General features: G+C 35.9%; 3 protein-coding genes and 1 long non-coding RNA gene across 7 annotated transcripts; 1 reads left to right on the top strand and 3 right to left on the bottom strand.

The window, feature by feature from the left end:
- Nucleotides 1–896: 896 nt before the first annotated feature.
- LOC146884379 (uncharacterized) lies at nucleotides 897–11,739 on the bottom strand. The gene is made up of 2 exons (XR_014984182.1): nucleotides 11,608–11,739; nucleotides 897–1,491 (listed from the first exon to the last, which is right to left on the bottom strand). It is a non-coding gene; the product is annotated as an uncharacterized LOC146884379 (long non-coding RNA).
- Nucleotides 1,502–7,987, bottom strand: LOC146884380 (uncharacterized). Its single transcript, XM_085665622.1, has 4 exons — nucleotides 7,814–7,987; nucleotides 7,502–7,666; nucleotides 7,179–7,370; nucleotides 1,502–5,473 (listed from the first exon to the last, which is right to left on the bottom strand). The coding sequence occupies exons 1-4, from the start codon at nucleotides 7,985–7,987 to the stop codon at nucleotides 5,255–5,257; spliced, it is 750 nt and encodes a 249-aa protein (XP_085521748.1). The 3' UTR covers nucleotides 1,502–5,254.
- A 1,630-nt stretch (nucleotides 11,740–13,369) lies between the features above and the next one.
- Nucleotides 13,370–23,040, bottom strand: LOC146884377 (uncharacterized). 4 transcript variants are annotated; one of them, XM_085665661.1, is made up of 7 exons: nucleotides 22,805–23,032; nucleotides 22,387–22,488; nucleotides 21,153–21,299; nucleotides 20,034–20,136; nucleotides 19,407–19,431; nucleotides 16,077–16,080; nucleotides 13,599–14,072 (listed from the first exon to the last, which is right to left on the bottom strand). In XM_085665661.1, the coding sequence occupies exons 3-7, from the start codon at nucleotides 21,264–21,266 to the stop codon at nucleotides 13,857–13,859; spliced, it is 462 nt and encodes a 153-aa protein (XP_085521787.1). In that variant the 5' UTR covers nucleotides 21,267–21,299; nucleotides 22,387–22,488; nucleotides 22,805–23,032; the 3' UTR covers nucleotides 13,599–13,856. The 4 variants fall into 4 exon arrangements, 1 of the variants encoding a protein (XP_085521787.1); XR_014984180.1 differs by lacking the exons at nucleotides 13,599–14,072; nucleotides 16,077–16,080; nucleotides 19,407–19,431 and adding an exon at nucleotides 13,370–13,590 and having other exon boundaries at nucleotides 22,805–22,847; nucleotides 22,928–23,040; XR_014984179.1 differs by lacking the exons at nucleotides 13,599–14,072; nucleotides 16,077–16,080; nucleotides 19,407–19,431 and adding an exon at nucleotides 13,370–13,590.
- On the top strand, nucleotides 14,512–16,038 carry LOC146884378 (uncharacterized). Its single transcript, XM_085665621.1, has one exon. It carries the CDS (start codon nucleotides 14,512–14,514, stop codon nucleotides 16,036–16,038), a length of 1,527 nt encoding a protein of 508 aa, XP_085521747.1.
- Nucleotides 23,041–25,924: the final 2,884 nt, after the last annotated feature.

Raw genomic sequence — 25,924 nt, 5'->3', positions numbered from 1 at the left:
CTCGATGAACCAAATTACTTGACGAATAGACGTGGGTTGCGAGCATTGGAATCGCGTGCAAAGAAAAAGGTTTTTCTTCTTTGTGGGAGGAATAAAGTTGGGTGGCAAGCAGAGTTGGAATCACGTGGAAGGAATCGCATGCCGAAGACGAAAGATGATACAAATAAATCTTTGGTTCTTTTCGTTGTGTTTAAGGTTTTTTTTTTTGTGTGATGACATATGTGTTGTTTGTCTTCGATGAGTATGTGGTTTGATATTGTCCTTGAATGTGGGATGAATGTGTTGTTAACTTTTTCCCTTGCTCTGTTATATTTTGCTGGAGATGGGTTTCTCGGTTGTACTTTATGATATGGAAAATTTTGAAACACATGTTGTGCAGGACTACATCAAATTAAAGGATACTAACAACAATGAAGTAAAATTTTAAGGACAATGATTGAAGGACATAAAATATCATGTTTGCTTACTTGAGTTAAAATATGCAGCAGCAGAAGCAACTGCGGCCAATAAGACTCACGATAAAAAAAAATTAATTAAAATGCACTCTCAGTGTAAAGGTATTTCACAATATTATCCAATCATGATTACCATGCATTTAAAGATTCATGATTTCTGAATAACTACACGAGATCGAAAAATGTGAGAAATGTTTAAGAGAGTTCAATTGATCTCTTAACTCATACATTTATATGTGTGTCTTACATTAGTGATGAAACAATAAATATAATCAGTTATCTTCACCAAGAAAATGTGTGACAAGCATGCATAGCCACACAAAAAAAAAAAATGCAACAAAGAAATCTTTTAAAAATACCTTAAACCAAAACGTATATCAACACCATGTCAAAGAGAAATAAATTATAGAAGCATTTAGCTATAGCATAACGATAAAAAAATAATTAGAAGATACTGAATTTTATTGGAAGACCCTAATTAAACTTTAAATTAAATAACAATTTATACAATAACAAAAAAATATCAGTTTCGAGGGAGAGTGACCAACCTTCTCCATGAGCACTTCTTTTTACAAAAATAAAAAGAAAAAAATGCAATAAACTTGTCCATAACAAAAACTAGCTTATGTATAAGCTAATTTGTGGAAGTTCTCATCTATAACTCTGGTCTCTTTTAGAAGTGTGTTATTTATACTATTGTTACAAAGAAAGCTACAATATGTCATTTCATTAAAAGAAAACATTAACAACAACCTTATATGCGACAAAATTCAACATATTTCCCTAGTAATAAGAGTAACAAGGATAGTAACTCACAAGGGTAATCATTTCTTCCAAGATAGATATAACTTGTTCCCCTCCTCAAAAAAAGGATTCTGTTTGAGTAGGTTCTGAACGCAACTCTCTGTTTTTCCTCTTTTCATCCTTCTCCAGTTCTGGATATCCTCCACCCACCTCGTAACTACCAATGGATGCCGAAATGCGATTCTTTCCGGGGAGCTTTTTCAGCCTCAAACTGCATCGGTGCTACCAAGAACTTAATTTTGGACAGAAAGATTGGAAAAGATTAGGATAAGTGTAGGAGCAAAAAGGTGCAGAAACAATCATTTCGTGGATTTCAATTCATAATTATCTTCTTCAAAGCTTTTGTTTTTTTTTTTTTTCATTGAGGTCCTAGTTAGGGATGTCAAACAAATTTGTACCCGCAGGTATCAAGCAGATAAAACTCGCAATAACTAAAAAATGGATATTGAGAATGAATATCTACAGGTAACGAGTATTTTTTATACTCGCATGTTAACGGGACATGTACGAGTATCATAATATCCATAACCGTGGATACATGTACCCACCATACTGTAATTTAAATTTAAAAAATTAAAAAAATGATTAAAATATTAACACATTGATTTAAATGTGTTATTTTTTATCAATTGGTTTTAAAAAATCTTCATTTATTCGTAAATAGTCATTCAACACTATTTAAATGAGTTATTTGCACTTTGTTTGAAATTTATAAATGTTATGCATTGTATTTTTATTTGAATTTATAGTTAAAATTTGTTATTAAATATTAAATTTTTCTTTTTATAAATACCCACGGGTACCCGTGGATATCCATGAATATTTAAAAAAATATGTGAGTACCCATATAACGGGTATGAGATGAATATTTATCCAACGAGTAGAGTACAAGGGAGCTACTACCTATACCCTACTCATCCCGTTGACATTCCTAGTTCTAGCACATTGATTAGAATTTTAAAATGTGGTAGAATAAAGAATTGTTTTAAAATATATTATTTTTTTAATAAAGTTGTATTAGCTTAACTGGTCTAGAATAAAAAATTATTTTAAAATATATTCAAATTTCAATTTTTTTCAAATATTGATACTATAACACGTAAAAAAAGAAAACAAATAACATTTCGAGAGAGAAAAGGGAGGGAAAGATTTATTATAAGAAGTGATGGGTTCAAAAAGAGTCTGGAACGAATATAGAGACATAAACCGCATGCAGTGGTGGGTTCCAAAAGAGACGCAGATAGTCTGATTGTCTACTTTGCCCAGTATGTCCCAAATTCCCAAAATCCTCCCCTCCCCTCCTCGCATAAGACTCCCCCCACAAAATAAAAGGTCTGACACTCTCAGACCTTGCCTCCCACTCACTCAATCATAAGAAAGATATTGTGGTCCCCACGTTATGGGTTTCCACTTCCTTCTCTCGTAAACATTGTGTATATGCATATTAGGCCTTTTTCCAACCTTATATTTATCAACACTTCCCCCTTTAAAATTCACCTTGTCCTCAAGGTGGAAGTCCGGAAAAGACTCCTTCATTTTGCCTAGTAATTCCCATGAATTCTCACATTCTGGTAGGTTTTTCCATTTCACCAAAACTTCTAGAGATTGCTCCTCATCACCCCTCATTGCTAACACCTCCAATTCTTGTAGCTCCAATTCTTCATTCATGTAAGGAGGCAAAGGTTGGGTCTCCATTGTAGTAGTCATAGTGGGTTTCAACAATGACACGTGGAAAATAAGATGTAATTTGTTGTATTTTGGCAGTTTCAATCTATATGCCACATCCCCAATTCTTTCTGTGATTTCATATGGTTCTTGTTTGCTAACTTCTTCAGCTTATATGGTTGAATCTTCAAGTACACCATATCTCCTACCTTATAACTCACTTCCTTCTTATGCTTGTCAGCTTGCTATTTCATACGATTTTGGGGTTGAGCCAACTAATCCTTCAACATGTTTAATGTTTCATTTCGATCTTTGATCATCAAAGCAACTTCCTCTATGGGGGTGGTTGAACTATCTCCTATTATCAAAGGAGGAGGATCCCTCCCATACAAATCTTTAAATGGGTTCATCTTTGTAGAGTCGTGGTAATTGGTATTACACCAGTATTTTGCCCAACTTAACCATTAATGCCACTGTCTCAGTGTCTTCCTTGTCATACACATCAAATATGTCTCTAAGCAACGATTCACCACTTCTGTGTGCCCGTTCGTTTATGGGTGTAAGCTGAGTTGAATTTCAATTTAGTGTCGGTCATCCCGAATAGCTTAGTCCAAAAGGAACTCATAAATAGCCTATCTCGGTTAGACACAATAGATTCTCGGAACCCTTGGAGTTTTATTACCTCTCTTAGAATTAATTTAGCAACCTCTTTTGCACTATAAGGGTGGGTTAGAGCAATGAAATGAGTGTACTTGGTAAGCCTGTCTACCACCACCAGTATTGTATCCAACCCTCTAGCTTTTGGTAATCCTCCAATGAAATCCATAGAGAGGTCTATCCAAATTTGTTTGGGAATAGGGAGGGGTTGTAGTAATCCTGCTGGACTCAAAGTTTGATACTTATTCCTCTGACTCACCTCACATCTCTACACATAATCTTGGATTTTCTTTCTCATCCCTTCCCAGTAAAACACTCTAGAGATTCTTTTATATCTGCAAAAATAGCATGAGTGTCCCCGTATCGCTGAGTCATGAAACTCTTTTAATATTAAATTAATTTTCAGGGACCCTTTTGGGATGACCAACATGTCTTGATAGTATAAGATTCCCCTTTTTAATGTGTACCTCGAATGTTCTCCTCTCTTCATCAACAAATCTTGAATTAGTTTTCCCAATTTTTCATCTCTCTCCACCTCTACTTCTAACTCTTCCCATTCAAAGAATTTGACTGTTGAAATAGCTGAATATAACATCCTTCTTGAAAAAGCATCAACAACTCGATTTTTTGTCCTTGGTTTATATTGTATCTCAAAATCAAAACCCAACAATTTTGAAATCCACTTGTTTTGCTCCTCAATCATCAATCTTTGTTCAACTCAGAACTTCAAACTCCTTTGATCAGTCCGCACAATGAAGTGCCTCCTTAGAAGATATTGTTTCCATTTCTGTACTGCCATGACTACTGCCATCAGTTCTTTTTCATAAACTGATTTCCTCAAAGCCCTATTCGAAAGGGTATTACTCATATAAGCAACTGGTTGTCCTTCTTGCATCAACACAACTTCAATCCCCTTGCCTGAAGCATCAGTTTCTACCATGAATATCTTCTCGAGGTTTGGGACAACAAGTATCGACACTTGGGTCATTACTATTTTCAAACTCTCAAAAGACCTTTTGCGCTAATTCATCCCATTTCAATTGTTCTTTCTTCAGTTGTTGAGTTAAAGGCCATGCTAATTTTCCATATCCTTCAACAAATTTGTGGTAATAGCCCGTAAGACCAAGGAATCCTCTAAGCCCTTTCACATTTATCGGAACTGGCCAATCCACTATTGCCTTGACCTTGTCTAGATCAACCACTACCCCTTGGTCTGAAATAACATGCCCAAAATACTTTATTCTTATCTTTCCAAATGAACATTACTTCTTGTTCACCACTAGGTTATTTTCTCATAGCACGTCCCACACCTTCCTTACATGTTTGACATGACACTCCACGGTCTTGCTTAAATTAGGATATCGTCAAAAAACACCAAGGTGAATTTTCTCAAATACAGGCTCAAAATTTGATTCATGAGAGCTTGGAAGGTTGACATAGCATTTGTAAGCCCAAGGGCATTACTAAGAATTCGTATTATCCTTCATGAGTTTTGCAAGCAGTCTTAAAAACATCTCCTTCATTCATTCTAATTTGGTGGTATCCTGATTTGAGATCCAATTTGGAAAAATTTGAGCTCCTCCCAACTCGTCGAATAATTCATCTATAATGGAAATAGGAAATTTTTCTAGTACCGTCACCTTATTTAAAGCCCTACAATCGACACAGAACCATCATCCCCCATCTTTCTTCCTAACTAAAATAACAAGGCTATTGTAAGGACTATTACTAGGCCTGATAATCCCTGCTATCAGCATTTCCTTCACAAACTTCTCAATTTCATTTTTTTGATAGTAAGGATATCTATAAGGCCTTATATTGGGGATATTTGCCCCCTCTTTGAGAACAATAGCATGATCATTGACCCTCTTGGGAGGTAAGTGATAATGTAGATTTTAACCATTATATTGGCTATCTTTTGCTAACAAAATCAACTCCTCTTGAGTTTTTAACCTACATAATCCTCTTCGAGAATAATAGCATGATCATTGACCCTCTTGGGAGGTAAGTAATAATGTAGGTTTTTACCATTATCTTGGCTATCTTTTGTTAACAAAATCAACTCTTCTTAAGCTTTTAACCACTTAATCCTCACTTTTACTTTGCTTTTGTGAATAAATACAATATGGGTTACATAGATCTAATTATACCATTAATCCCCATTTTTATGTCCAATTTAATGATAGGAAGCTTTTGTGTCAAGCCAAAGAAGTTGTCAACTAGAGAAGGAAGAAGAAAAAAGCCAAAATTGAAGATATGAACATAGCATTTCAAGGCTAAGCGGCAGAAGTCAAGGCTGAGCGCCAGAAGTCAAGGTTGAGCGCCAATCTTCTCGCATTTTCTAGTGTTGAGCGCCTGAATCAGCGTTGAGCACTAGTTGATTCACATTTTTGGACGCTCAACACCAGCACTCAACGCCATTCGATTAACATTTTTTGGCGCTAATCGACAGAAGCTAGCATTGAGCGCTGATTGGTTCGCATTTTTTGGACGTTGAGCGATGCGAGGACAACGATAAGCGGCACCTGTGCTGATGTGGCAAAATTAAACCTATTTCTTATGGATTCTCGAGGGGAATGCATCTAAGGTGGTGGGAGACACGAGAAAACTCATTTTGGAGAACTTAAGGTGTGCAAGGGCAGGTGGGAACGACTCTTTATTCTTCTTTGTGTCTTTTTCTCTTCAATTTCTTCCATTTGTAAGCTTGAGCTCTCCATGACAATGGAGAGCTAAACCCATTTTTGTTGGGGTTAAATGTATCCATTGCACTCTTATGTAATTGCAATGCTTTGAATATATAAATGCATCTTTCATTGAATGCTAGTCTTCTTATTTCTTCACTTAATGCTTGCATTGATTTGGCCATCCATTGCACGATATTTGGTTCATTTGGTGTGAAAATATCTTTTGAAACCTTGATTTGGAACAAGAAAACTCAACGGAGCTTGTATCTAGGAATGAGGCTTGACCCATTGGTTGTCTTAAACCCTAGTGCATAAAGCAAATTTTCTTATTAAGAGTTCAACGAATTGACTATTAATAAGGAAATTTAGGCTTAATCCATTAAGGAATTAGGGTTTGAGTAGAATTATGGGTTGGCATTAGCATATTAATGTAGAGGATGTAAAATTGTAGTTGCATGAGAGCATAATTTGGTAAGTTCTAACCCCGACAATATCAATTCATATAATTTCTAATCTTTTCCATTCACTAAGTGTCTTTAACTTCCAAAGTTCAATTTTAATCATTTATGCAAAATTTAATTTCTTACATGAAACTCAAAATATGCATTCATTTTTTAGTTTAAATTAGTCACTAATTACGCAATTATTTAGTATACACGAGTCTCTTGGGAAACGATATTCTGGTCTTACCGGTTACTACTTGCACGACTTGGTACACTTGCCAAAGTCTTAACAATAAGCTAGTGGGCTCTGTAAATAAATCCTCAATCTCTTCTAAAACAACAACCAATTTTGAGTGAGTGAGAGTACCCTTCTTGGTTTCTAATGGTGAGAAATTCTGATAAGACAACATATATCTTTCTCCTTTATCATTGAGGGCCTTTATCATAGCTTTCCATGAAGCTCAGGATTTACAAAGGGAGTGGTCACCTTTAATCATCCTTCGTTCCCCTGTGTGTTCCCACTTCAACAACAAATTCTTGAAATTTGCCTTAACGTTTCCCAAACTGGCTAACCAACCCATGCCCTTAACTATATCCATCCCTCCTAGATCCATTAAGAAAAAATGTTGTACTATTGGAACCCCTTGAATCTCCAATTCTAACTATGTCCTTATCCCTCTATTACCTTATCTCTAGTTCTTATTTCCACCTCAAATTTTGTTGTTTCATTTCCTTCTAGCTTGAGGTGGTTCAATTTTTTTGTGATGAAATTGGTTGATGCTCCCCAATTCACCAACACCAAAACCTTTATCCCTCCTAACCTCCATTTAATCTTGAATGATTGATTTGAGGTTAGACCCTCCTTGCTCTTCAGCGATATTTGTAGCACCTTAACCTGAAGGGTTTCAGGTTTTTCCTCCTCATCTTCACTACTCTTTGACTCCTCACCATGTGAATCCTTCGTTAGTGCAATTTGAAAATGTTTCAATTTGCACACATGATCTCGACCCCACATTTCTCCACATTTAAAACACAATCCTTTCTTACTTTCTCTCAACTTCATTTAAGATAGTCTTCCTCCTCCCACTACTTTCTTTTCACTAACTTCACTCTCTAGCAGTTTGCTATTTGTTCCTTCTCTATTTCCTTCTTTTTCCCACCTAATGAAGCCTTTACTAGATTTTAGCAGAGACTTCTCACCCTTTTTCCTCTCCATACCCATCAACTCCACCTTCTGTAATGCATTATTTTCTTCTTCTAACAAGAGCACTTTATCCATCAGCTCCTCCAATGTGCTTATAGTGTCAAGTTTTAATTCTGCTTGGATCTCCTCCTTCAAGCAATTGAGGAATATCCTTGTCTACATAATCCACTCCTCTTGGTTAGCATTAAAAAAACTGGCTCAGTTATGAAGTACATGGAGAAATTTGAAGGGAATCCGCTCCTCTTTTTAGAGGAGCGGATTCCCTTCAAATTTCTCCATGTACTTTATAACTGAGCCTGTTTGTTTAATGCTAACCAATGGCCCGAAAGGGTTTTGCACCAAGCCAGGTTGGAAGCGTCCTATCAAGGAACCCTTGAATCCCTCCCAGTTGAGTTCTTGACTCTGCTCTTCCCACAATTGATACCAACTCGATGCGATGACCACTTTCTGCACGAATGATCCAACCGTAAGCGTCGTCCCCTCAAAATATCAAAATTTGCAGTTTCCTGCCCCCAAAGTCTCTCAATAAGTCATGACTCATGCTAAGAGAGCTAGAACTCATTCGATCCTCCTTATCGTCACTGGCCACTTCTCCATCCACCTCTTCATTCCTCCTTTGTCTTCGGTGTGGTCGACGTTGTCGTGGTCTACCACTACAAGACCAATTGTAAGAGATAATTAACTTTTTTAACTCTTCTAGTTGTTGTTCGAGCCCATCCATTCGTTTTTCCATGGCGTTGTGCATAAAGACCATGCACACCCAGAACCTAGCACTCTGAATACCAATTGATACTATAACACGTAAATAGAGAAAACAAATAACATCCCGAGAGAGAAAAGGGGAAATAGGGAAAGATTTATTATAAGTAGTGGTGGGTTGCAAAAGAGTTTGGAACGAATATAGAGACATAAACCGCAAGCAATGGTGGGTTCCAAAAGAGATGTAGATGTAGAGAGTCTGATTGTCTACTCTGCCCAATCTGTCCCAAATTCCCAAAAATCCCCCCCCCCCACATATGACTCCCTCCACAAAATAAAAGGTCTGACACTCTCAAACCTTGCCTCCCACTCACTTTCTCACCTACTGCCAACAAGGCAGAACCATTTCACTCAATCATAGGAAAGATTTTGTGGTCCCCACATTATAGGTTTCCACTTCCTTCAGATTTGGGATAATGATGACTCACGAATCATTACATGGTTATGGGGATTCATGACTACAGAGATAAGTAGAAATTATATGTTCTACTCCAATGCCGCGAAATTTGGGAGGACCTTGCAACTACTTATTCGATATGATAGGACATCTCTACGAGTTAGAAAGCAAATTCTTTGGTGTGAGGCAAAGAACTCTCTCTGTTTTAGAATATTATGGAATGTTGAAGGGTTTGTGGATTGAGTTGGACTAGTATCAAAATTTGAAGCTTGAGAATAGCAATATGCTATCACTCATACTCAGTTTGTTGAACGATCTAGGATATTTAAGTTATGTTCTTATGAGGATTGAATCCTGAATATGACCCTATTAGGGCTCAAATTCTTGGGAAGGAAAGACCTCCTTCTCTTTCTGAAGTCTTCTTCATTATCCAAGGTGAGGAGGCTTGTTGAATGGTTATGATGAATGAGCCCTCCACCGAAGGAGCTACCATGTTTTCTGGAAAGACTTCCTAACCAAGGAATTCAAATCTTGCAAATATTAAACTTAACTTAAAAGGTAAGGAAGAGCATTGGTGCTCTCATTGTAAGTAATCTGGCCACACCAAGGACACTTGCTTCAAGCTACATGGAAAGGAGAAAGTGATTAGCAAGGAAACTTCAGAAACCTTATCAAGCATCTTCAAATTTTGAAAATCTTAGCAAGACACCTTCTTTTCTCTTCAACCGAGGAAGGAATGCCTACACTACGTGTTAAGATTGATCGTCTAAAAACTCTTATAGAGTCTATAAGTAAGCCATCTTCCAATACTTGCTCTCTAACCATGACTGGTAAGAACTCTAATTCTTCTCTTAATGTTTTTAGAACTTTATGTAAGGACTCTTAGGTTCTTGACTTTAGTGTAACAAACCATATGACCCCTCATTCATCTTTTTTAACATCATTTATTTCTCTTTCTGATAACCACATTACTATTGCCAATGGGACCCATATCCTAATACATGGACGTGAAAATGTTTCTCTTTTGTCATCCCTTAGTCTTAAAGATGTTCTTTATGTTCCAAAACTATCTAATAACCTTATTGATGTTCGAAAGCTTACTCATGACCTAAATTTTTCCATAACCTTCTTTCTCACTCATTTTATTTTTCAAGATCTTGCCACTTGGAAGACGATTGGAATTGTTAAGGAACACGGAGGGTTGTATTGCTTTAACAACTTGGAAACTAAGAATACTATCAGTAGGCAAACAACTACCTCTTGTCTCTAGTCTTGCACTTCTTTTAAGTATTCTCAAATTTGGCTTCTCCAGTGTCGTCTAGGACATCCATCCTTTTCTGTTTTAAAGTCTATGTTCCCTTTCTTGTTTACCAATGAGTCTGTTGAGTCATTTAAATGTGATGTATGTCAAATTGCAAAGCACTATCGTGCCACATATCTTTCTAGTAATACAAAGAGTATTGATCCTTTTGATTTGGTTCATTTTGATATATGGGGGTCTACATCAAGCTCTAGTACATCTAGTGCTAAATGGTTTGTCACTTTTATTGATGATTGTATCCAAGTTACATGGATTTTCCTTATGAAAGAAAAATTTGAAGTTTTTAACTTATTTGTTAGATTCTTCTGTATGATAAAAACACAATTTGGAAAGTCAATTAAACGTTTGTGTTCTGATAATGGAAGAGAATATGTAAACCATGACATGTCTAAATTCCTTTCCGAGAATGGTGTTGTTCATGAATTCACATGTGTGGACACACCACAACAAAATGACGTTGTTGAGAGAAAAAATGCACATCTTCTTGAGGTGACACAAACACTTCCTTTCCAAATGTATGTCCTTAAATCTTACTAGGGAGAGGTTGTCCTTACTGCTGCCTATCTTATCAACCAATTACCCTCTTGGGTTTTAGATGGTCTGAGTCCCATTAAGTCCATATCCTCCTTTTATCCATATGTTCTTTTTCTTTCTAGTCTTCATAGTCGAGTATTTGGATGTGTTGTGTTTGTCTGTATTCGTAGTCAATTCTATGGAAAGTTAGATCATGGAGCTATTAAATGCATATTCATTGGTTATGCATCTATTAAAAAGGGATGTCATTGTTACCATCCTCCAAGTCGAAAGTTTTTTACCTCCATGGATGTTACTTTTGATGAAACTAAATCTTTTTACATGCGTCCTTAGCTTCAGGAGGAGAGTTCTTTTGAAGCTGGGTCTTTTGAATCTCTTAAGTCATCTTTTGTACCTTCCATAGAGGAACCATCTCATTCTAATAATACACTTGGTTCTCCTAATACTTCTCCAGAAACATCTTCTATAAATGTCTCTAAAATTGCTCCGAACAATACAGAGTCAGGATTATCTGCAAAATCTAGTCGTCTAGAGAGTTTTTTCCATATACAATACCAAAGGCGACAAAAGCAACCTAACTCTATTCAAGAACAAATCCTATCGTTTGAGCCAAGGGTAAGTAGTCCTTCTATTGATACCCTTGAACCTTTGGAAAATTCTTTGAATAGTAAATGTGAAACTGACCTTGCTGACTTGCCCATTGCTTTGAGAAAAGGAACTCAGTCTTGTACCAAGTATCCTATCTCCCATTTTGTGACCACTAAACACCTTTCTATGCAGCACCAAAGTTTTCTCTCTACAATTGATGTAATTAGAGTCCCTACATCAATTCAAGAAGCATTGAAAGATGAGAATTGGATTCAAGCCATGAATGAAGAGATAAGTGCCTTAGAAAAGAACCAAACATGGAAAATTGTTGACAGACCACTAGATAAAAAGTCAGTGAGATGCAAACGGGTTTTTAGTCTAAAGTATAAATTTGATGGCACATTAGACCGTTACAAAGAAAGGTTAGTTGCCAAAGGATATACTCAGACTTATGGTGTTGATTATGAGGAAACATTTGCTCCGATTGCAAAGATGAATACGGTTAGAATCATTCTCTCATTGACAGCTTATTTTGGTTGGGAATTGCAATAATTTGATGTGAAAATGCTTTCCTACATGGAAATTTAGAAGAAGAAATATACATGGAAATTCCTCCAGGTTTTGGATCTACTAAAGGAGGGAATAAAATGTGCAGGTTGAAGAAAGCTTTGTATGGGCTTAAGTAGTCCCCTCGTGCTTGGTTTGGTATAGAGTCAAGGTGACCATACCTTGTTCATCAAACATTCCCAAGAAGGTAAACTTACACTATTCTTGATCAATGTTGATGATATGATTGTTGCAGGAGATGATGAACATGAGAAACTAATTTGGAAAGAAAAGCTTGTTGCCCAATTTGAAATGAAGGATCTAGGAAAATTGAAGTACTTTCTTGGGATAGAAGTAGCTTACCCGAAGAAAGGCATCTTTATCCCCAACGAAAGTATGTTATTGATCTTCTCAAAGAAACTGGTATGATTAATTGGAAGACTACTGGAGTTCCTATAGAACAAAACCATAGAATTGGGAGTGATGAAGGCAGTTCTACAGTAAATAAAGGTCAATATCAAAGACTTGTAGGGAAGCTCATCTACTTAGCTCGCACCAGACCAGACATAACCTATGTTGTGAGTGCTGTAAGTCAGTTCATGCATGATTCAAGGGAGAAACATTTACATGTTGTAAACAAGATCCTTCTATATTTGAAGAAAAGTCCAGGAAGGGGATTAATGTTTAAGAGAAATGAAAAATTAATACTAGAAGTGTATATTGATGCGAATTATGCAGGGTCTATCATAGATAGAAAATCCACTTCAGGATACTACATCTTCTTGGGTGGAAATTTGGTGACTTGGAGAAGAAAGAAACAAAATGTTGTTGCAAGGTCTAATGCTGAAGTAGAATTCTGAGCTATGGCACAAGGGGTATGCGAATTACTATGGATGAGAATTATCCTAAACGATCTTAAAGTGGCATGTGAAGAACATATGATCCTTTATTGTGATAATAAGTTAGCCATTAGCATTGCTCACAACATGATAAGACTAAACACATAGAGATAGATCGACACTTTATTAAAGAAAAATTGGATAGTGGCCTTATCAATACTTCCTACATTCCATCTAGACTTCAGTTAATAGATTTGTTCACGAAAGGTTTCCCACTGAACAATTTCATAATCTCACATGTAAGCTAAGAATGATAGATATCCATTCACCAGCTTGAGGGGGAGTGTTGTTAGTTGAATATTAAATGCAATATTAAATGCAATATTAAAAGTTGTTAATATATATTAAATGTATTGCTAGAAGTTATTAGAAGCTTTTAGAATATGGATTTGTTGTGATTGGTCTAGAGAGAATAAAATCTAAAGTTTCTGAACTTTATTAGATACGTAATTATTACAATGATATGTAACAGAGACAGTATTCATACAAAGAGCTTCCCAAGGCTTACACAAGAAGGAACTTGCCGGTAGCCAGATGCTCGATGCCAGCATGTCACTGGGCCAGATAAGTTATTCACCTGAAAGAGCTAATCTCATCATCATGTTTTTGCTTCTTTCGTTTGAATGTTGGTGGACTGCACACAAAAATACCATTGGTACAAATAAAAATGTCATAAAAACACAACAGTCATAAGGAGTGGTGGTCAATTTAATTCCCATCATTAATCACAAATCGATTGAAAAAACTCAAATAATGATGCCTAAGACTAATCAAATTAAGATCATAACCACTTGATGGTTATTAATTGGTTCTTGTAAATTGAAAATCTCAAGTACGCCATGTAAAGATAAGTTAGGACCGTGCCATGTGCTAGTCCTACATATGATAATTTCTCCTAGGTTATGGACAACTGCTTGAATATTCCACACTACCATATAAATATAAATAAGCTTGGTAAACGTACCTTTCAATAAATGTTTGTATATCAGCACCAAGATTTGTATTTAGCTCTTCAATATTTGCATTAACCTCATTGTTACATTTCAATAGGTTGCAAGCATCTAAAATTGAAGCTGATCTTACTGAATTGGATATAAGTGATGATTCCTGATAGGACTCCAAATAAGAGTCATACAGTGAGAAAGGAGCATGGGCCTGTTACTCAACAAGGCACAATTATTGACGGTAGGCCCAAGATATGGAATGTTTATACCAGAAGAAAGAAAGTGGGGCCTAATGGGGAAGGAATGAGAAATTAGTTAGGAAGCAGGGTTGACGTGTAAAAGATTCTATTTTGGTGGGTTTGGGTATATGAGAGAGAGAAGAGTGGTGGAGGGGAGTTAGTTAGTCTTTTGGAGTGGAAGGAGAGGTATTCTCTGGAGGAGTCTATGACTCTGGAATTATTGTGTTGATGTAGAATTATAGCCCATTACTGTTTTACTGCATAAATTGCTGAATAATACATACTATCTTTTTCAGTTTTTCCTAGTTTCTATCATTGGTCCGACCTGCCGGATTACGAGGGGAGCTAGTATTGTTGTCCATGCCACCAAAAATGTCTGACCGAGTCGAAGCATTGGAGGAGAAAATGGCAGCAATGGAAGTATCAGTATGTCAGTCATTGGTGGAATTTCGCCAATCCATTTTGGAGGAGTTTGCTAAGTTGTATACAGAACGGCGTGAGGATCGTCAAACATCTCCATTTTTGGGAATGGAGTCTGGAGCCGAGTATAAGATGTCGGCGAAGAAGGTTGAGTTGCCGTCTTTTGACGGCATTGACCCTGTGGGGTGGATTACACGGGCAAAGACATATTTTGAGGTGCAAGGCTCGACCGAGGAGGTGAAGGTTCGTTTAGCCAAGTTGAGCATGGAAGGTGCAACCATTCATTGGTTCAACCTTCTACAAGAATCTAAGAAGGACTTGTCATGGGCCCAGCTGAAACGAGAGTTGATAGGTCGTTATGGGGGTCGTACCAGCAATAATCCTTTTGAGGAATTAAAAGATTTGTTGCAGACGGGTAGCGTTGAAGAATATTTGGCAAAGTTTGAATACATATCGTCTCAAGTATCGCGGCTACCAGAGGAGCAATACCTGGGCTATTTTATTGGAGGACTGCGATCAGAGATTCAACGAAGGGTTCGCACTTTCAACCCTGTGAACCGTCTACAAGCCATGCGTCTGGCTAGAGATGTGGAAATCGAATTACAGGGTGATGGATTTCAAAGAAGAGGAGGAACACGTGTTTGGAAAAGTAATCGGGATTGGGGTACGGGTCAAGTGGACAAGTTTGGATCTGGGTCAGGCCAAGGCCCATATCCAATGAGGTTAGGAGTTGGACCAGACCCAACACAAGGGACAAAATCCAAATCATTTTCGGTGAGTAGTTCGAGTCCCCACGAATCAAGATCTGTGACACCGCAGGGTAGTCGTGTATCCGCGGACCGCACTCCGACCACCGATCGCAATCGTGGTACGAAGCACTTACCGTATTCTGAGCTGATGAACAGGAAGGCTCAGGGGCTTTGTTTCCAATGTGGTGAGAAATACCACCCTTTACACCAGTGTGCGGAGCGCCAGTTGAGATTGGTGGTGTTAGCAGATGACGAAACAATTAATGAAGAGGGGGAGGTTATCGCGATTGAGCTGCGAGAGGAGGAAGCTTATCGTACCTTGGAATGTGGGTCTATGTCGTGTGGGGGTCGGAATCGTCCTTCAACCTTGCGTTTAGAGGGTCGTCTCCATGGAGTAGCTTTGGAGGTGTTGATTGACAGTGGTGCTAGCCACAATTTTATTTCTCCTCATGTGGTGGTTGCAATGGAGTTGAAAGTCGACAAAGGGAAATCGATGGGGGTGCATTTGGGAGATGGGCACAAGGTGTCAACTGTGGGAAAATGTAAAGAGCTAGAAATTCAATTAGGAGAATTCTCTACTGTAGTAGCGCCATATGTGTTAGAGTTGGGAGATGTAGACATGATTTTAGGAGTTGCTTGGTTGCAAAGATTTGGGAAGGTCACTTTCGATTGGGAGGAGATGACTTTGAGTTTTGTTTGGCATGGCAAACAGATAGAGTTACACGGTTAGAAACAAAAGAAATCTGGACAACAAGGGCAAACAGTGACTTCCCTCCAGAGTTTGGTTAAAGGGAATAGTCTTGATGAAAAGTCCAATTTGAAACAAGGGTTGTCTGATAAACAAGTTGGAGATATTCGACAAATTTTAGCAAATTTTGCGGTTGTCTTCCAGGAGCCACAAGGACTACCACCATGCAGGGCTGTTACTCATTCCATTGAATTGCAGCCTACAACGGGGTCGGTTAGTGTGCGTCCTTACCGATACCCATATCACCATAAGGAGGAGATTGAAAAACAGGTTGGGGAGATGTTGAAGCAGGGAATTATTAGACATAGTTCAAGTGCGTTTTCCAACCCTGTCATTCTTGTTAAGAAGAAGGACGGATCTTGGCGCATGTGTGTGGATTATAGGGAATTGAATAGGGTCACAATTCCTGATAAATATCCCATTCCAGTTGTAGAGGAGTTATTAGATGAGTTACATGGAGCGATTTATTTCTCAAAACTAGACTTGAAATCGGGATATCATCAAATACGTATGACGGAGGAAGACGTTCATAAAACGGCTTTTAGGACACATGAGGGTCACTACGAATTTTTGGTGATGCCTTTTGGGTTGACTAACGCCCCGGCCACTTTTCAATCAACCATGAATAATATTTTCAAGGCATATTTACGAAAGTTTGTGCTAGTATTCTTTGATGATATACTAGTGTACAGCAAAGGATGGGGGGAGCATTTGAAACACGTAGCTATAGTGTTGAAGTTGCTGCGTGAACAATACCTTAAGGTAAATGGAAAGAAGTGTGTTTTTGGGAGTAGGCAAGTGGAATATTTGGGTCATTTAATTTCTGAAAAGGGAGTGGCAGTGGACCCAGAAAAAAATTAAAAGTGTGTTGAATTGGCCTATTCCTCATAATGTAAAGGGTGTAAGAGGTTTTTTGGGCTTGACGGGGTACTACCGAAAATTTATTGCGAATTATGGTAAGATTGCTAGACCTCTCACGGAATTGACAAAGAAGGACGGATTTCATTTGGGTCCTGCAGCAGAGTTGGCTTTTGAAGAATTAAAAAAAGTAATGACTCACGCTCCTCTATTGTCCTTGCCTAATTTTTCCAAGCCATTTGCAATCGAGTGTGACGCCTCCGAAGCAGGGATAGGGGCAGTGTTGATGCAAGACGGTCACCCAATAGCTTATTTCAGTAAAGCTTTGTCACCTACCAATTTAAATAAATCAGCCTATGAAAAAGAGTTAATGGCGTTAGTCTTAGCTGTCCAACATTGGAGACCGTATCTGATTGGAAGGAGTTTCAAGGTGTATTCTGACCAGAAAAGCTTGGGACACCTTTTACATCAAAGGATCACCACTGCAGCTCAAGAAAATTGGTTGGCAAAGCTGTTGGGATATCAGTTTGAGGTGATTTACAAACCTGGTCCGGATAACAAGGCTGCCGACTCACTGTCAAGAATGTTTGAAGATGGTGAATTGAAGGAGATTCAATCTTTTCCAATATGGCTGCAGGAACATGTCTAAAAGGAAGTTAAATCGGACCCTTTCTTGCAGCAAGTGGTGCAGAAGTTACAGCAAGGGGACTCATCGATCGCGTGTTTCAGCATACATCGAGGGGTGTTATTTTACAAAAACAGATTGGTGTTATCAGCAAAGTCATCGTTAATTCCAACCATTTTAACTGAGTTTCATTCGTCACCAGCCGGGGGTCACTCGGGTTTTCTAAGAACCTATAAACGTATTGCAGGCAATGTCTATTGGACTGGTATGAAGGGGATGGTTCAAGAATTTGTTAAGGCATGTGAGGTCTGCCAACGCCAGAAGTATGAGGCAACTTCTCCAGCAGGATTACTTCAACCCTTACCTATTCCGGACAGGATTTGGGAAGATGTGTCCCTAGATTTCATTATAGGATTGCCCAAATCAAAAGGGTTTCAGGCGATATTGGTGGTGGTGGACCGGTTGTCTAAATATGGTCATTTCATTTTGCTGAAACATCCTTACACCGCAAGAAAGATTGCTGAACTGTTCGCTAAAGAGATTGTGAGACTTCATGGTATTCCACTATTAATTGTTAGTGATCGAGACCCAATTTTCATGAGCCTATTTTGGCAAGAATTATTTCGGTTGCAGGGAACAACATTGAAAATGAGTTCAGCTTACCATCCGGAAACTGATGGTCAAACGGAAGTAGTTAACCGATGTTTAGAAGCTTATTTGCGGTGTTTTGTGTCGGAACAACCTAAGAGCTAGTCATATTGGGTACCGTGGGCGGAGCTATGGTATAATACTACGTTTCATGGATCTACTGGCAAAACTCCTTTTGAAGTGGTTTATGGGAGAACACCACCTCCATTAGTGCGTTTTACACAAGGGGAAACGCGAGTGGAAACAGTAGCAGCTGACTTGGTTGATAGAGATGAGGCCATTCGACAATTGAAATATCACTTGTTGCGAGCTCAACAGCAGATGAAGAAATTTGCAGACAAAAAACGTAGGTTCATGCAATTGGAGGTGGGAGAGTGGGTGTTTGTCAAATTGCGGCCACATAGGCAGTAGACCGTAGCTCGCCGTATTAATCAAAAGTTGGCACCTAGGTATTATGGACCTTTCCCAATAATTCAGAAAATTGGAGCAGTGTCGTATAAGGTGAAGCTGCCAGAATCAGTCAGAGTACACCCAATTTTTCACATTTCTCAACTGAAAAAGGCCATTGGGAACCATGTGGTGGAATCTGTTTTGCCACCAGAATTGGGCATAGAGGAAGAAGGGATGGAAGAGCCCGAGGCAGTGTTAGCAGTTAGGGAAATTTCGAAGGAGGGTACGATTATCAAGCAATGGTTGGTGAAGTGGAAGGGAAGAACCGAGGAAGAGACAACATGGGAAGATGAAGTGCTATTGCAAAGTCAATTTCCTTTATTCAGCCTTGAGGACAAGGCTGTAGTTGCAGAGGAGGGTAATGATAGGACTCCAAATAAGAGTCATATAGTGAGAAAGGAGCATGGGCCTGTTACTCAACAAGGCACAATTATTGACGGTAGGCCCAAGATATGGAATGTTTATACCAGAAGAAAGAAAGTGGGGCCAAATGGGGAAGGAGTGAGAAATTAGTTAGGAAGCAGGGCTGATGTGTAAAAGATTCTATTTTGGTGGGTTTGGGTATATGAGAGAGAGAAGAGTGGTGGAGGGGAGTTAGTTAGTCTTTTGGAGTGGAAGGAGAGGTATTCTCTAGAGGAGTCTATGACTCTGGAATTATTGTGTTGCTGCAGAATTATAGCCCATTACTGTTTTACTGCATAAATTGCTGAATAATACATACTATCTTTTTCAGTTTTTCCTAGTTTCTATCAATTCCTCTATCTGTGACTTTAGATGTTCCATCAAAACAAGTGCTGCAGACAAGTTCAAAGTTAGAAAATGTGTAGGTAATTAGAGATCATGTCTCATAAAGGACACGAAGTGGATTGATTTGTTCAGTAGTAAAAATTTCAATTGATTTGCAATGAATACAATCAATTCTAAATCTCAGAAATTCAAATTGCTGGCGCAAATCATGAAGTATGACAACAATTCCCTAGCATTTCATTGTATGCATTCAACATTACAGAAACAACAGCAGAGGACAGGCCAGTGTCCAATAATTTCAATGGATGAAAGTAAGCAAAGTACATCATAAAATCTTTGATTGAATTAATTCTTGAATTATTGTTACATGAACAGAATGTCAGTGCAATCCAGTCATTTTACAAGGTTAAGATTAAAACTAAGTCCTGATAAAAGGGATGTGTTTTTTATATAATAAATAGTATGACTTCTAGAACATTGTCTCACCATTAGTCTTATCATTATACAACAAAACAACAAAAAAGATACATAAATCAACAAAAAATATGCCGCGGGGTTTTCTTTTTATTGCATCCACAATCAATAAACATTATTCATATGAAATTTTAAAAAGCATTGCATACAAGTAAATTAAGAGCATAGAGCATACCAATGGCTCGAATCATTTTGAGGTTAAATTTATCAGCCATCTTCTTGCAACCTATCATTTTTGCACGCTGAATGATCAACAATTTCAAGCCAACCAGCATGTCCTGACAATTTTCAAATTTGACCATCACAAGTTAAATTATTAAAAGAGAAATAGCACTTGAAAGTTAAGGGGAAACCCAAATTCAAGAAACAAGCATAACCTACTAGCCAAGAGTAACCGGCAATACCTAAAACTTTATTTGCATATCTAACTTTTCTAAGGCATAGGATATATTACAAGTCACTCTTTAATGAACTAGATATAACTGCCTTACTTGAAACTAGATTTATACGTATACCCAGGTCTAAGATACAAACTGACTCAGCCACACTGCCATTATTTAATGAACAATAATATTATTTTGTTTTCACAGGTTCAAATCCTCCTAAAAAGATTAAGTTGTACCAAGAAAATAGAATAAGTAGAATGGTGGTAGACTGGGGAAGATATTTAGATCCTTACAAGAAAATGCTTAACATAACTTTTGGTCTCCCAGATATTACAGTTGTCTGATTTCAATCCTTACGGTTTTAACTGTATCAATTTTTTCTCAAGTATTGCAAATGTGTTATTTTAGGTTTCTTGGTTCTAATTGTGTAAATTGACTTCCCTAAGTATTGTAGATTTTAGTCTTCTAAACATATCATAAGTCATTGTCACATTATCAAGTTCCAATTACATAGGAGCTAAAATAAAAAATTTGCAATACTTGGAAGTTCTAATTGACACAAATGAAATCCGGAGGACTAAAATCATACAAGTGTGATACCCAAAAAACCCAAGGTGCAGTTAATCCCAAGAAAAATCCAAAGCTTTAACATGAAGATATCTTATCTCCATTCCTTTTGTACATCCACCCATCTACCCTCCCCGGTAACACTATAATTCTATTAAAAAAATGCTCAAAAGTGTGATTCTTGCATCCTCTGAAATCTCTGAGCATGACTTCTGGTATCAAAGTTTTGACCAAAACACTACACTAACATTATCTAAAGCAACCAACCTAGATAATCTAAAACAAAGAAAATGATCATTAAATGTTATCGACCAAGTGAATGAACAAGTAAAGAGATTTACAATCTCAGGCTCTTGAAGGGAGCAAAGCCAAGCAACATCTTCAATCCCAGCCTGGCAATTTTTATCCGGCTCCACCATGTGTTTCAATCTTTTCTTCATGCGTATCCCCTTCATAAGGCCAGAGTAATGACTATATGATCTGAAATCCTATTAACATTTCAATTAAAATAAAACAAGTGTTAGTAAGAAAAATAGAATAAAAGCAGTGTAGTTCCGAAGAACATAAGCCCAAAACAAACCAACCAAGGAAGGAAAGTTAATGAAACCCCTGAGTAATAAACAAACTAACTGAAAGATAAAACTACAAGAACAACATAAATTCAATTTTAGCCTCGCACTGGAAAACTGATTTCGAGTTCAGAATTGTATTAAATTGAAACAATTATAGTAGTTTATGTAGGGATGTGAAAGTGAACTAACCTGGCTCATACGAGTTGGCTCACTAAAAGTTGGTTAAAAATGAGTGAATCCAACTCGGTTCACATTATGGTGAGTCAGAATTTTTGCAACCCAACTCAACCCACTATGGGTTGGTAGGTTAAGTGGGTTGGCTCATTAACTCATATAAAAATAAAAAATAATATTTTTGTAATTTTCAAATATTTAAATTTACAGCTTATACTCGAATCTCAGTGCATGAAGTGCATATTAAATGGTTAACTAAGTGATGAAGAGTTAAATAGTGGGATGTCCCAATCTAAGCTCCAGTAATAATCGCCCTCTACTACATCTTTGGGATTATTATTTTAGAATAACTATTGAATGCATAAACAACGCACATTGCCGCATTCCATGAGATCACTTTGAACATAATTTATTAGCATTGGTTTACTATGTGAGCAGTTGTTCTTACATAAAACTATCACATCAATTACTCTAACAAAGTACCTGCATAAGAATTATTTCTTATGTTTAAGAATCCACAAACTATATCAATAGAGATGCTCTAAATATGAAACTGACACGCCCCAACATTTTGGGGCTTTGAGCAAATCTTCTCATGGTTTAAATTCATCGTTACACCATATATATATATATATATATATATATATATATATATATATATATATATATATATATAAAAGCTGTTCCACAGGCCAAACTAAAAGTCCTCTATATACATGCCATATGGAGTCATTGTGAACAAACATCAATATATACTTGGAACACTGCAATAAAAACATTCAACAGTGGCTTATTCACAAGAAAACAAACATATGGCACATAGCACAACCTGATCAGAGAGAAGTCACATGGTGATGATTTTGAAGATCACAGAAGTCATTTGGTCCCCTTCGATTTCTCCATGGTAAGCTTTGCCCCTGCATTCAACACCCTAAAAATTGCGAATAACACATCTAGGAATTAAAACAAACCAATATTAATTGCAAGAAAAAAGTACAAGAAGAAAGGATAAGAAACCAAAGATACTATCCAAACAGAACACTGAAAGAGAGAAAACAAAAGATTATCTTGCTAAAAAAAATAAAACAGAACATACACCCCTATTTGACATGAACAAAACAGATTCCATAGGATGGGAATAGAGTAGAGACCAAATACGGAGTGTATAATTTAACATATGTTACAGGTTCACAAAACATTGGAAATCAAATTGAAAATAAAAAGACAAGTTAACAAACTAATCTTACGCTGAGGAAGATAGCAGAGGAGCAATAGACGAGTGCTGAAGGACTGACGCAGAACGAGAGAGAGTCGTTAAGGAATGCAGAGAAGAGAACCAACATAGCAATCACGGACACGCAACGACTCACAGTGAAAGAGGAACCTCCAACGACGGACGGAGGAGCAGCGGTGAATGAAACGAGGCGGAAGAGTAGCGGCGAAAGAAATGACGAATGGCAGAGGCACAACGAGGAGGAGGTGATTTTTTTATTAAGTTATATATTACTTATATCTTTGTTTTATTGCAAATATTTAATTTAACTTTAAAAAACAAAAATTGAATAAATGATCATAAAAAAATAATACAATAAGATAATTATTTTATTTTAAAAATAATTTTACAATCTGTAAAATACAAACATGCCTAACTCATATGATGGCTTTAAAGTCGATTTAATTCCTGTTTTAAGTTTTTTTTTATCAATCACTCAGTAACTTAATAATTATGGGATTATTTTTCTTTAAATATATGTTTTTTTTTATTTTATCATTTGAAACAATCAAATTAGTTTAAATTAAAATAATTATACTTTTATTCTTATTCTTATAATTTCAATTTAATCATTTTATAAATTAAAATAACTATTTCACCATTTTATCTTTTCAAATCATAATTTATATAAATTCAATTTTTTATATCTATATATATAAATGCAATTCTTTTTATGTAATTTTTTCTTTCGAATTTTACTCTTTCTTAAGTAAAATTATTTTAAATTAAAATATTTTTTATTTTTTATTTTTGTATATGAACGCTATTATTATCTTGTGTACATTTATTTTCAATTTTATTTTATTTATGTTTAGTATATGGAAGGATAGGTAGTCGTCCTACATTTCCTTGCACATTGGGCACACACAGCCAGCAAAGACAATTGGCGAGAAGAGCTCTAACATAGAACAAAGAGAGGTTATTGTGGATTTGTCATTATGGGACTGGGCAAATTATACTGAAGTGTACTACACTTTTAAAAATTGTGTTGAACTCTACTGAACTGAAAAATAGTTCAAATTGAACTGAACTATTGTTTGTTCTATAAAACTGAATTGCACTGAACTGTACTACACTATAATGTGAACTTAATTGGGTTGTTATAAACTGAAATGTTTTACAAACTGCATTACTTCTGAATTGAAATGCACTATTTTTGAATTGAATTGCACTATTTTTGAATTCAACTACATTACTTTTGAAGTTAATTGCACTATTTTTGAACTACTTTTTAAACCGAATTGTACTAATTTTGAACCAATTGCACTATTTTTGAATTGAATTATACTATTTTTGAATTGAAATGCACTAATTTTGAACTGAGTTGCACTATTTTTAAACTCAAGTGTACAATTTTTGAACCGAATTATACTAATTTTATTATATGATTGCACTATGCAATAATAATCTAACTTTTATAATTTGAAAGTGCTTAGGAAATAATACTTGAAAGTGCTTAGAAAAACTTAATACATTTTAATACATAGGTTCTCCCATAAAAAACATCAAAATATTAATACATCTTCAATCATCAAAAATAAATTTTGTGTGCAAACAACTACTTCCACCATTTTAGACATTAGGCAACTAGATAAGGACTAACCACTTTTCCTCTTAAGTAATGTCATTTATTTCTCAACATAAACAACATCAAGTGTATAATATTTTAATACACAAAAATCAAAATATTATAACTAACTAACTAACAAAAAGACATACTTAATCACATAATCCAGAAAAATTAAATGCTTCTAACTTATTATAACTATTACCGAGATATACTTAAAAACTCCATTGATACAATTATGATTTAATAAACTTTCACATCTTTTATTTTATTTTTAAAAATTTTGATTGTTTGAGGCATACATAATTTTAATTAGAATTGGGAATGCAAAGTTATTTTTTTCAATCTGGATTTTAATTTTCTTCTTTAGGAGATACAATAGTTGAAAGAGAAAAAAAAATTAAAATGACTGCAATTTGATTAGGAAAAGCAAATATATAATAAGATAATGGCAATATTTTTCTTTATTTATATGTTTAATACTTTAATAATAAAATATTTAAACTTTATTCTTACTTATTTTCTAAATCCTTGCTTTTATATATATATATATATATATATATATATATATATATATAAAAGCTATTATAATATATTTAAACATCGTTAACTTAAATAATAAACTTATTTGAATTTATATTAACTATTTTTAAATTATATTATAATATAATTTTGGGTTAAATATGTTTTTGGTCCCTCAAGTTTCAGCGAAATTTGGATTTAGTTCCTCATCAAAACTTTTGACCAATTTAGTCCTTTATCTTTCAAAACGCGTGAATTTAGTCTTTTTAACCAAATTTTGTTAAGTTTATCTGACGTTTGAAGCGTATTTCATGATAGTATTTAAATTATTTACATTGTTTGACACATTTTTGCTTCAATGTTAACTTAAATACTATCATGAAATGCGCTTGAAACGTCAGATAAACTTAACAAAATTTGGTTAAAAGGACTAAATTCACGCATTTTGAAAGATGAAGGACTAAATTGGTCAAAAATTTTGATGAGAGACTAATTCCAAATTTCGCTGAAACTTGAGGGACCAAAAACATATTTAACCCTATAATTTTTAATTATTTGATAATATAAAAAAATATAAATTGGTAACATCAGATTAAAGTAAAAACTTTATATCTTCGATGGTATATATACATGATTATCAAATAGTATAGATAAATAATATTGAAATAATTTACATATTCGTTTTGCTTCCTGTTAGTAGATATTTATTGTGTTAGTTTGATTGTTATTTGTTTTTAATAATGGTCAGTTAGCTTGACCGGAACTTTAGGAGAGAGTAGCTAGATTTTAGCTACTTAGTTTCTTTTCAGTTATAATGCAGATACGTTGTGGGTCATTTTTTCTCTCGTGTCTGTTAGCTTTGAAAGGCTATAATAATGTATTTTGTTATGCAATGAATAACAGAAGACAAGTGAGCATTTTTTTCACAGAAAACTTGCTTTTAGTTCACAATTTGGTATCAGAGCTCCTTTTAAGGGGCCTGAACCAGAAAAGCATCAAAACATT

This window comes from Vigna unguiculata, chromosome 8 (assembly GCF_037176805.1).
Source record: "Vigna unguiculata cultivar grain cowpea cultivar isolate G323 ecotype 2 chromosome 8, ASM3717680v1, whole genome shotgun sequence".
Taxonomy (NCBI): Eukaryota; Viridiplantae; Streptophyta; class Magnoliopsida; order Fabales; family Fabaceae; genus Vigna; species Vigna unguiculata.
Note: the sequence above shows the minus strand (reverse complement) of the source record. Positions and strands in the feature narration are given on the sequence as shown.

Coding starts and splice junctions, on each gene's coding strand:
- LOC146884377 (XM_085665661.1), bottom strand. CDS start 21,266: ATGAAGGGGATACGCATGAAGAAAAGATTGAAACACATGGTGGAGCCG. Junction 20,137..21,152: donor CCCTTCAAGAGCCTGAGATT/GTAAATCTCTTT, acceptor GAAAATTGTCAG/GACATGCTGGTTGGCTTGAA. Junction 19,432..20,033: donor CAAAATGATTCGAGCCATTG/GTATGCTCTATG, acceptor ACTTGTCTGCAG/CACTTGTTTTGATGGAACAT.
- LOC146884380 (XM_085665622.1), bottom strand. CDS start 7,987: ATGGATAAAGTGCTCTTGTTAGAAGAAGAAAATAATGCATTACAGAAG. Junction 7,371..7,501: donor GGATAAAGGTTTTGGTGTTG/GTGAATTGGGGA, acceptor ATAAGGACATAG/TTAGAATTGGAGATTCAAGG. Junction 5,474..7,178: donor AAGGTGACCACTCCCTTTGT/AAATCCTGAGCT, acceptor AATGGTTAAAAT/CTACATTATCACTTACCTCC.
- LOC146884378 (XM_085665621.1), top strand. CDS start 14,512: ATGTCTGACCGAGTCGAAGCATTGGAGGAGAAAATGGCAGCAATGGAA.